This window comes from Brachyhypopomus gauderio, chromosome 12 (assembly GCF_052324685.1).
Source record: "Brachyhypopomus gauderio isolate BG-103 chromosome 12, BGAUD_0.2, whole genome shotgun sequence".
NCBI lineage: Eukaryota > Metazoa > Chordata > Actinopteri > Gymnotiformes > Hypopomidae > Brachyhypopomus > Brachyhypopomus gauderio.
The window spans coordinates 22,149,910-22,160,746 of record NC_135222.1 but is presented as its reverse complement, the minus strand read 5'-3'; the positions used below and the strand labels follow the sequence as shown (position 1 = coordinate 22,160,746).

The following is a 10,837-nucleotide window of genomic DNA, read 5'->3' as shown; positions in this document are numbered from 1 at the left end:
TCCTAGGGATGAAATCAGTGTAGTGTAATCAGATCTTGCCTATGTGATTAATAAGTGATGAATACAGACCGGCTTCAACAAGGTCAATCTGGGAATCTTAAAACGACCTTTGGTCTGAAGCGTGATTATAAACAGCAAAACCCATTAAGTTTTACTAGTATGAGCCTTGTTGCTTATTTTAGCTGCATCCAGGTATCCACACAATGTCTTTAGTACAAAATACCATGAAATCAGGATTATTGATTTTACTTTTCATCAATGGATATTTTTCTCTCATCCCTGGTAAGTCCTTAATTGTTTTTTACTTTTTTTTATAGATGTAGTTGACAGGAAATAAATTATGTAGGATTAACATAATATAAAGTTAAAACAATTAAAATTATACTTTAAATTATCAGCAATTATAATATAGAGATACATCACAAGACCAACCGATTTCATTATCCTTAGAGAAAGAACAGGACCCACAGTTCTGGAACGTGAAGGCAAAGGAGGCTCTGGTCTCGGCTCTTGCTGTGAAACCCAACATTCACCTGGCCAAGAACCTTATCCTGTTTCTGGGTGATGGTAGGTGAGACAAGGAGCCAGCTCACTGTACTTGTGCAAAGATTGTAGATTTGTGTATTTTATTTGCATTGAATTTCATCACCCTCTTTTAAATTTGCATGTAATTACATGACAATGCTTTGTTGATTTAATTAGTACAAGAAACTACAAAAAATCCTTAGACAAGAAATGCAAGGAATACAATGTTTTTTATTTTAATCCTTCGATCTGAAAAATGCTTGCATATTACATGATGAAAGTGTTTAAATCGGAGTGAAGAACTGAAGCATTTTTAAATGTAATCTGCCTTTATTTTGTTACTCATATCATTAACTAATACATGATTTATTTAGTTTTGCTTTCATTTCTTTCTTTGTTTTTAATTAATTGATTGACAGAATTCATGCCAATCTCAGTTACATTTTAAATCGGTCCAAATCATTAAAGGTAGGCATCGATTTGTAGAACACTATTAACTACACAATCAAAAATCATTGCAACCCGAAGAGCCTGTTTAAGACTGCACTGGCAGTCCTAATTATTTTCAAGTATTGTTCTCCATACTAAAGCATCTATTATGCGTTGCTTTGTAAAGAACATATAATATAACAGATAATGCAGTTATAAATTGTTGGCATGCTGCTTTTATAATGATTGAATGGTTGGTCTGTGGGAAATGACCATAAAACCATGTAAGCTGTAGAAGATTAGACGACAGTCCACTCATATAGTTATGATTCAGTTTTCAGGCTTAATGATAATGAAGATATCATTATTTTATATTTACAGACATGCGCTTTTCCTTCATCTGCTGATTGCATCTATGCAAGACAACAACCCTGATGTCACACCCTTTCCTGTTATCAGCCCAGAACACTCACTAGATTAGACACAGGACAAAGCCTATACTGAATGATCTAACGTGGAATCTGTGTGTGTGTGTGTGAGTGTGTGTGTAGTATGTGTGTAGTATGTGTGTAGTGTGTGTGTGTGTGTAGTGTGTGTGTGTGAGATACAGCGTTGCTTTTGCACACAAAGGTTTTTCAGTGTGTTGTACCACTGCTTTGTTAACTTACAGAGTTATTGCATTCCTATTCTTGACCTTTTTAAGGTATGGGAATTAGCACAGTTACAGCAGCACGTATTCTAAAAGGGCAGCTGGCTGGCGGCACAGGCGAGGAGAGTACTCTCACCATGGAAACGTTCCCATATGTGGCTTTATCCAAGGTGCTTTACCTCAATTACTTCAGCTTTACTGAATTACTTCAGTTTAATACAACTTAGTTCATAGTTCATATTTATAGTTTCATATTTAGTTCATATTATATATTATAGTTTCAAGTTTAGGTCTAGTCTCTTTATATAAGCTTCATTTCAGTTCATTTTACCCAACTTTTGATTAGTTATTTGCATGAACTAAGTTTACTTCACTTAATGTATTGTTGTTTTCAACCCACATCCTAAACCAGTGGTCATTTATGCTCCATCCATGAATGTGCAGACCTATAATGTGGACCAGCAGATGCCAGACAGTGCAGGCACAGCCACGGCGTATCTGTGTGGCGTGAAGGCGAACTACGGCACCATGGGCTTGAGTGCAGCCGCACGACGCTACAAGTGTAGCTCCACCAAGGGCAATGAGGTCAAATCTGTTCTCCATCGGGCCAAGGCCGCGGGTACAGTAATGACAGGGCAGATTTTTTCTGCTGTGCTAATGCCATTTTTAGCAGATACAAATTAAGCTCAGACTAAAATATTTTAGGTGGCATTTTTGCTGCCCCCTTGTGGTTGTGAAAACACCATGTATCTCTCTGATAGATATGGATACAGTTGAAAATTCTATTTTTATGCAGTTGCAGAAAACTCAAAAATGAAGCTGTGTCCTGAAAGTGGCCATCACATACAGCCAAGATGATCCTTTTGTTTCAGGGAAGTCCGTGGGCATTGTTACCACCACCCGAGTTCAGCATGCCTCCCCTGGGGGCAACTATGCCCACACTGCTGACCGAGAATGGTACAGTGACGCCGACCTGCCCGAAGATGCCATCCAGGAAGGCTGCAAAGACATTGCCTACCAACTCGTCCACAACACCGACATAAATGTAAGATTTCAAAGCTCTGCTGGCGTGACATAAGTGGCACTCTCACGCAGGGCCGGAGTGGGACACTTTTTCAGCCCGGGAGTTTCATGCCCAAATCCGGCCCAAAATTATTTTTCCCTCCCAATCGGCCCAAACTAGAGACTGACATGAGCCGGCCCATCGGGAATCCTCCCGAATCTCCCGATTAGCCACTTCGGCTCTGCTCTCACGGCAAAGTAGCCTATCTGGGGGACAACAGTGAAGAGGCAACCATTGAATCCACTATGTTTCAGTTAATATTAAGTAACTGCATGACCTTTTACGACATATTTTTTTGGTGTTTGCTTAGGTTATTTTAGGTGGGGGACGGCAGTACATGTTCCCTAAAGGTACTATAGACCCTGAGTATCCCAACAAGACAGGGGACCGAAACGACAGTACAAGCCTTGTCGATGTGTGGATCAAAAGCAGAAGTGTAAGTTCATTTCAAAGTTCAGAGATTCTCTGTATTGAAAAATCGCTAACTCTATCTCTCCTGGCTATGCATTGATCTGTGTCTATAGAGGTTGTATTAGTTTTCTGAATATATAACTCTTGGCAATATCCTGATCATTATTTTATTATCTTTCCTTCAAAAGAAAATGATTTTGCCTTGTTCTTCTTCTTATTCAGAATGCCGAATATGTATGGAACAGAAATCAGTTGAATGCCGTGGATGAGACAAAAACTGATTATTTAATGGGTAATAAAAAGCTTTATCACCAATAATATTCCTAAAATACTGCAGTGCTGATCTTTGAAGAGCAGTCTATCTATTAATATTGAAAAGTATTCATGTAATGAGTGGCAGCTAGAGAGACACAGGTGCTGGGTTGAACAGGTTATTACAGTTTTTTACAGACGCTAAGAGTCATTTTTGAAAACTACGTCTCTTTTGTCGAAAATTAACACACATCAGCCAATGCTACACACACGAAAGGCAAAACATCTCAAACTTTTGGAAAAAGCAGATACTTCAACCAAAACTCTTGCAACTCTTGCCAAAACCATATTAGCTACACTGAAAAAAATAAAGCATGGCTCAATGTAATAAAATTGAATTAATCAATCACACGAATTTTTTTTCATTGAATCAATTAAAAAAACTAAATTAATTTAGTCATGAATTAAGTTTTTTGGATTGAGTCAATGAAAAAAAATTCGTGTGATTGATTCATTCAATTTTATTACATTGAGCCATGCTTTATTTTTTTCAGTGTATTTCATCTAAATGCTACACACAATATCAGGGGTGAGTTTCCCAAAACGTTTTTAGCGCTAACCTCATATGTAAGAACGAGGTTACGAAGCTAAGAACGTTTTGGGAAACTCACTCCAGATGATTAGCCTTTCATAAATGTGACTACACACACACTGAAAAAAATAAAGCATTGGCTCAATGTAATAAAATTGAATTAATCAATCACACGAATTTTTTTTCATTGACTCAATCCAATCATGACTAAATGAATTTAGTTTTTTAGACTGAGTCAATGAAAAAAAATGTGTGTGATTGATTACAGTTTTTTGCAGTTGCTAAGACACAATTTCTGAAACTGTGTCTCTTTTGTCGAAACTTAACACACAGAAGCCAATGCTACACACACAACAAGCAAAACATCTCACACTTTTGGAAAAAGGACACACTTCAACCAAAACTCTTGCCAAAACCATATTTTTGCATCTAAACGCTACACACAAATATCAGATGATTAGCCTCTCTTATATGTGACTACACACTTATGTGATAAATAGAAAACACTACTACCATGTGTTTTTTAAATGTTCAGTGTTTAGTCTGTTCCAAAAGTATACCATAGTTCACATATACAGAGGTTTTTATGCACATTCATAAACACCATGAAGTAAAATAGTAACAAGGTTTATTTACTTTTTGCTTGAGCAGTACACATGGAAACAAAAAGGACAAAAATACCGTACAATAGCAGACAAATTTAGGGTGCATTGTGTCTTGTATTTGGGTCTGGCCACAAGATTTCATCAACATCACAGGTGATGTCCTCTTTGGTAAGACAACGGGGGAAGTATCTTCTTGAGTGACGTATCCAGCCCTGACATGCACCCTCATCAATGTCCCCACAAGCTTCCTCCATCACCTGCAGAAGTGGTATGTGATGGTGGGGTTGGCGCTCATAAACTTTCCACCTCCATGCCGAAAAAAACTCCTCAATAGGTTTGAGGAAAGGTGAGTATGGTGGGAGGTGAAGCACATCAAACTGTGGATGTTTGGTGAACCAATGTCGTACTTGTGTAGCACGGTGGAAACTTATGATGTCCCAGATGACAACGTCCCTGGTCTGTTCTTGTCCATCTCCCTGGTGATGTGGAATGAGTTGTTGTGTAGTGTGTTGAGAAAGGTGATGATGTGAGCAGTGTTGTAAGGACCAAAAGTAGCATGATGATGGACAACACCATTGTGGCAAATGGCTGCACACATTGTGATGTTCCCACCACGCTGCAGGGACACTGACTATGGCACGGTGTCCTATGACGTTTCTTCCTCTGCGTCTTGTTTTGTCAAGGTTGAAGCTTCATCAATATAAAGGAACTTGTGTTCCACTGCTGCAACATCTAGCTCCATTACTCTCTGAAACCAAGCATTACAGTATTACAGTACTGTATTTGACCGAATGAAATGGGCATATATCATACTCAATATTGTGTGGCACAGGACACTGGAGTAAAGTATAAGTAAGAGGATAGCAGAGCATACTTGCACATATTCATAGTGCAGTTCCTTCACACTGTCAGAGTTGTGCTGAAATGGTGCCCTGTGTAGCTGCTTCATATGCACTTGATGTCTTCTCAGGAGTCGTGCCAGTGCAGATAGGCTCACTGATTGAATGTTGCTGAAAGTGATGTTGTCAGTAATGATGTGCTGTTGTAGTTGTCGTAAAGGTATACTCGTGTTTGATATGACAATGTTCACGATGGCCTCCATGGTCAACCAAAGTGGCCTGGATCTCATCCGTGATGGTTGTTTGTGTTCTTCCTCTTCCTTGTCCTCTTCCTCGTCCTCTACCTCTCTGTGAAGTATTAGCTTCCATTGTTGTGCAAACCAAGATTTGCAACTTGTGGCCTCTTTATAAGGATCAAGTTCTGATAACGATTTGTAAAAATTAGCTAGAAGTGTTGTAACGTGTGAGAACTGTGTATGGTAGTTTGGTAGGTGAGTGTAGCAGTTGTGTGGCAGTGTTTTCTAAAAGAAACACATGGTTTTCAGTTTTGAATGTTGTGTCTTATGTGAACAACTGTGTTTAATGTTTTGCAAAAAGTGTGTTTTAGAATTTCTAATTTTTTTAGAATTTCAGAGAATTTCTAAATTCTCTGAGTGTAAGGCAGAGAATGTGCTTAAGGTTTAGCACACCCGGTCAATAGATAGGCTACATGGGTTAGTTGTTTCAAAAATTGTGCTATAAGGACCACTTTTTTTTGTCTTAGCAGCTGCTGCAAAAAATTGTAACAGGGTTGAGATATGTGATACTAGTAGCCTCCTGTAGTAGCCTCCGAGGCATATGAAACTAACTTCACTAACACACAACGATACAAGACAAAAGCACAGCTTCACAGATGACAATGTACAAACTTTCAGAGAGCTTAAATCAACACACACCAGGTAGGCATTCTCTAAAACAACAATACAATTGACAACATTAACCATAAAAACAAGATCCAGATATACGTACGAAAAATAATGCGGGTAACTATAGGAGCCCGAAGTGAAGGGGAACAGAGCAGGGAAATGAACGTAAAGGATTACTTAACTAAGGGAACACAATTCATGCTTTAATATTCACTTGTTTATTTACTTATCAGAAAGTAAAGCAAGCAAACTTTCTTTCAAACTGGTACAAATCATTCCAAGGACTTTTTGTTGCCCATGTTTGTGCTGTGTTTAGGACTCTTGTAGACTATCCATGACTACTGGATGCTGCATATAGGGTTTTGTTCACATTGTGTTTGTGCTGTGTTCAGGACTTTTATAGCCCGTCTATGTTTATGTCTGATGCATGCAGGACTCTTTGAGCCAGAGGATACAATGTACGAGTTGGAACGTAATCCAGACACAGACCCTTCCCTCACAGAAATGATGGAGAAAGCAATTAAGATTCTTCGCAAAAACCCCAAGGGATTTTATCTCTTTGTGGAAGATAAGTATATTCACCAAATGTAATGATATTTACAGGTAAAACATGAGTATTATATTAATTAGAGATTGTATTTTTTCCCCAGTGCAAGTGGTAGAATAGATCATGGACACCATTCAAGTGAAGCTAAATTATCGCTCTATGAGGCAGTGGAGTTTGACCGAGCTATTGCAAGAGCAGCTGAGATAACCACTGAACGGGACACCATGACGGTGGTCACAGCGGACCACTCTCATGTCTTTACCTTCGGTGGCCGCTCGCAAAGGGGCAACCCAGTATTTGGTAAGGCATAACCCTAGTATTAGATACGTTATAAACCAAGTATTAGTTATGGGACAAACCCAGCATTAAGCATGGTGTAAATCTAATATTAGATATGATATAAGACCTGTATTAGATTTAGTATAATCTCAATATAATTTATGGTATAAACTTCGAGAGGCGGTCTTCAAAAGCATGCAGAAACCCATATTAAGTATGTAAAAGGGGTTTTGTTGTTTTATTCACATCTCCCACAGGACTTTCCAGCGAAATGGGTGCCGATGGTAAACACTTTACCACTGCTCTTTATGGAAACGGACCTGGACATGAAATTAATGGAACACGACAAGATGTTAATTTTACTACTTCAAGTAAGTTCCAGTAATCTTAGCGAATCATTTACTGGGACAAAACGTATGCACAAACAAGTAGCACTGGCGGCTGGTCCTAAAACTCTTGCGGGGGTGTGGGGGGGGGGGGGGCAGACAAACCGAAAAATCAAAACACACACAAAAAAATCAATCAAATCTTTAAAAAGGTAGCACACATATCTAGGCCTTATCCAAGCTCTAACATCATGGCTCTAACAAATTCAAACACTTCCAATACACCTTACAACTGTAGTCACTTACATATTTATACTACTCACATACTCAAAATGGTTAATTAAGGTTTTTTTTATCACATTCACGTCTTGACGTTCTCTCGGGTTTCACGCTGAAAATTACAAGAGGCGGTACATTGTGTTTGTAACATAATACAAGTGAATAGTCAGATAGCTATATGTGGTGAAACGAAATGCACTTACAATTCCCAGCATTTTAAAGCACTTTAGTCAAAATTCCAGCGCCAGCAAACCTGGAAATGCAATATTAACATTTAAGCATTTTCAAGGATTTCAAGCACCCGAACGAACCCTGAAATTAGATCTATCCGCCCCAAACTCCGTTATTGTTTTTTCTTCAACCGACCGCCTGGTGAAGGGGCATGTTTGTAAGAACACAACTGAATTTTCATTCATTTGAAATAAATTATGTGCCAACTTGAAATTTTAACTCTTCAACAAGTTAAATCTTCCGCCTGTGTCGATCAACTAACGAGCTGTCAGAATGCTAATGGAAATCATCAAAGATTACCCTATCACATAAGAGGAAAAATAATTAACTATACTGATAGGCTATCGATTATAGTAGGCGTGTCCGGTGCACAGCAAACGTTTGAAAGAGCAACCAATTAAAGAGCTTCCCCAGATCAGCTGCTTGCCAAAAGTTTAAAAAGGACCTGTATAAACACACATTAGGACGGTGCTCCACACACAGGAAGTAATAAAGGTTTTTAATTTTTTTTTATCACATTCATGCATTAATCTTTACTACACTATAAACAAGATTTAAAAGAAAAAGTATAAATTAAAGTTTCATTTATACTGCACTAATATAGAAACCAATTATGTAAAATACCAATAATCTAAATCGTGGAAGAAATGTTGAATGGAATCAATTTTTTTCTCTGTCCTTTCTTGAGATCAATGAAATCAATATTTGTTTGTATTATACACATTATGCCCAGTCCTCCATGGTCTAAGTGCTTCAAGATGAGTTACGTAAACATAAAAATGATCTCTCAAGAAGCTTCATTAAACTCAGGTTTAGTCACTAGGTTTAGTCAGAAAATCACAATAAATCAAAATAGATAAAACATGGTTCCTACAAAGCAAGTCATTAATAATACCAGAGATCTTTAATCTTTTCAGATATTCCAACAATAGTTACCTGTAGCAAGTGATTGTCGCATATGTAAATCTATTACTTTGGTGTTTAGAACTAAATCTCTCTCTCTGTGTCTGTCTGTCTGTCTGTCTGTCTGTCTGTCTGTCTGTCTGTCTGTCTCTCTCAGCTAGCACAGGATATGTGCAGCAGTCTGCTGTTCCTCTGTCGTCTGAAACCCATGGCTCTGAAGATGTGGCCATTTTCGCCAAAGGCCCCATGGCCCACCTGTTCCATGGTGTGCAGGAGCAGAACTACGTTGCTCATGCCATGGCCTACGCTGCCTGCATCGAGCCCTACACCGACTGTCAGTTGGAGCCAGCGGCGGACCATGCTGTCTGCTCCCAGCAGAGTGTCATATTGGCGCTGCTCTGCCTCCTTACATCTTTCATGTCTCTTAATTACAAATAATTTTATAAATACTGACTAAAATCCTCTGTGAGGACCATGAAAAATTACAGTAGCATGATAAAAGAAAATCTTAATCTTCAGGTAAAAAATAACAAAGTGGAATACCTGACTTTTGAGATTTGAAAATACTATTATTGAACTATAGTCATTAGCAGAAACTGTACAGACATCTCTTTGGATAACTTCAATCGTTGACGTAACTAGCCCCATGAAGTTGGTTGCCTCACATGCATCTTGATACTTTTGTATGTTGTTACCTATTAAGCAGAGGCGGTCTTTGCATAGAGGCGTTGCTAGGCAATTGCCTTGGGCCCCTCCCACCAGAGGTGGGACCAAGTCAGTGTTTTGCAAGTCTCAAGTAAGTCCAAGTCTTTATACCTCAAGTCCCGAGTCAAGTCTCAAGCAAAGACACTCAAGTCAAGTCAAGTCTCGAGTCAAGACAGGCAACAGTCAAGTCAAGTCCCAAGTCTGAAACTTGGAATTTCAAGTCCTTTCGAGTCTTTTTTTTTTTTTTTACCGATGTTGCAGGTATATTTTAAATGTAAATAATAGACATGCGTTCTTTTTTTAAATCTGTATTCTCCTCAAATCTTGATAAAACGTGCAACTGAAAACACGAAGTATAAAAAAAATTTAAATTACACCTCTTTATTGCACAGTTCAATTTGTTAAACTTAGCTGCAAAAATATTCAATTTTCCAGAAATAAATATTATGTGAAAAAGTCATAAGTAGAACTCCATGTTCAAATAAAAAGTGCTGATATTTTCACAGTACAATACAACGAACCATAACAGCATTTTCCCTCTCTTCTCTTATCTGGTTTCTTGGAGAACATGTGTGAGTGACACAAGACAAACAAATATAAGAACTGAACAATTAACAGGAATCTGCAACTTTAGACATTTCAGTAAACTATTCTGCATTGCATTTGCTGGCCAAAAGTCTGTATGTCATTTGTGCACGATGAATGATGTCCCCATAGCTGAAAACTCGCTCCACTTTTGTCAATATATTTTTTTCTCGACGTAGATGTCTTCAAATACACAATCCATGCTGAGATAGAACTGGATATTATGATGGTGACAGAGAGAGGCTCTCTTCCCCGAGTTCAGATACAGAACCCAGGGTTGCCAACTCTCACGCATTGAGCGTGAGACACACGCATTTGACCGTCTTCACACACTCTCACGCCACACATCCGATTTCTCACGCCGGAAAAAAATCTAGTTTATTTACCTCTGATCCACATCTATGATTCAATGAGTTACTAGTTCGCTCTGGCACCAACCACTGGCGATCGATCGATCGCGATATAATACTTAATTTGTGTCCATTTTACACCCCGCCCGGTAAAAATTTACGTTCGCCAACCCCCCATTTGATTGGTTGTGCTGCAGCTCATGCACACACACACACGTACAGAGTGTGGAAAAGCAGAGGACTGGTCTGCGTCAGAAGGACGGAAATGAAATTAATGGGGCGCACTTTATAAATATTAATATGCGTTTTAAAATTTAGATTTGGGGTAAAAAAATGAAGTCTTTGCAAGTAAACAGGTTCAA

General features: G+C 38.6%; 1 protein-coding gene across 1 annotated transcript; it reads left to right on the top strand.

The window, feature by feature from the left end:
* Nucleotides 1-224: 224 nt before the first annotated feature.
* alpi.2 (alkaline phosphatase, intestinal, tandem duplicate 2) lies at nt 225-9,273 on the top strand. Its single transcript, XM_077023300.1, has 11 exons — nt 225-282; nt 451-567; nt 1,658-1,773; nt 2,048-2,222; nt 2,476-2,648; nt 2,977-3,102; nt 3,300-3,369; nt 6,704-6,842; nt 6,927-7,117; nt 7,354-7,467; nt 8,993-9,273. Exons 1-11 carry the CDS (start codon nt 225-227, stop codon nt 9,271-9,273), a joined length of 1,560 nt encoding a protein of 519 aa, XP_076879415.1.
* Nucleotides 9,274-10,837: the final 1,564 nt, after the last annotated feature.

What these genes read in the sequence shown, in the direction of transcription:
- alpi.2 (XM_077023300.1), top strand. Translation starts at nt 225, where the DNA reads ATGAAATCAGGATTATTGATTTTACTTTTCATCAATGGATATTTTTCT. An exon ending in TGTGGATCAAAAGCAGAAGT is followed by an intron (nt 3,103 to 3,299) that starts GTAAGTTCATTT and finishes CTTCTTATTCAG; the next exon opens with AATGCCGAATATGTATGGAA. An exon ending in AAAAACTGATTATTTAATGG is followed by an intron (nt 3,370 to 6,703) that starts GTAATAAAAAGC and finishes TGATGCATGCAG; the next exon opens with GACTCTTTGAGCCAGAGGAT.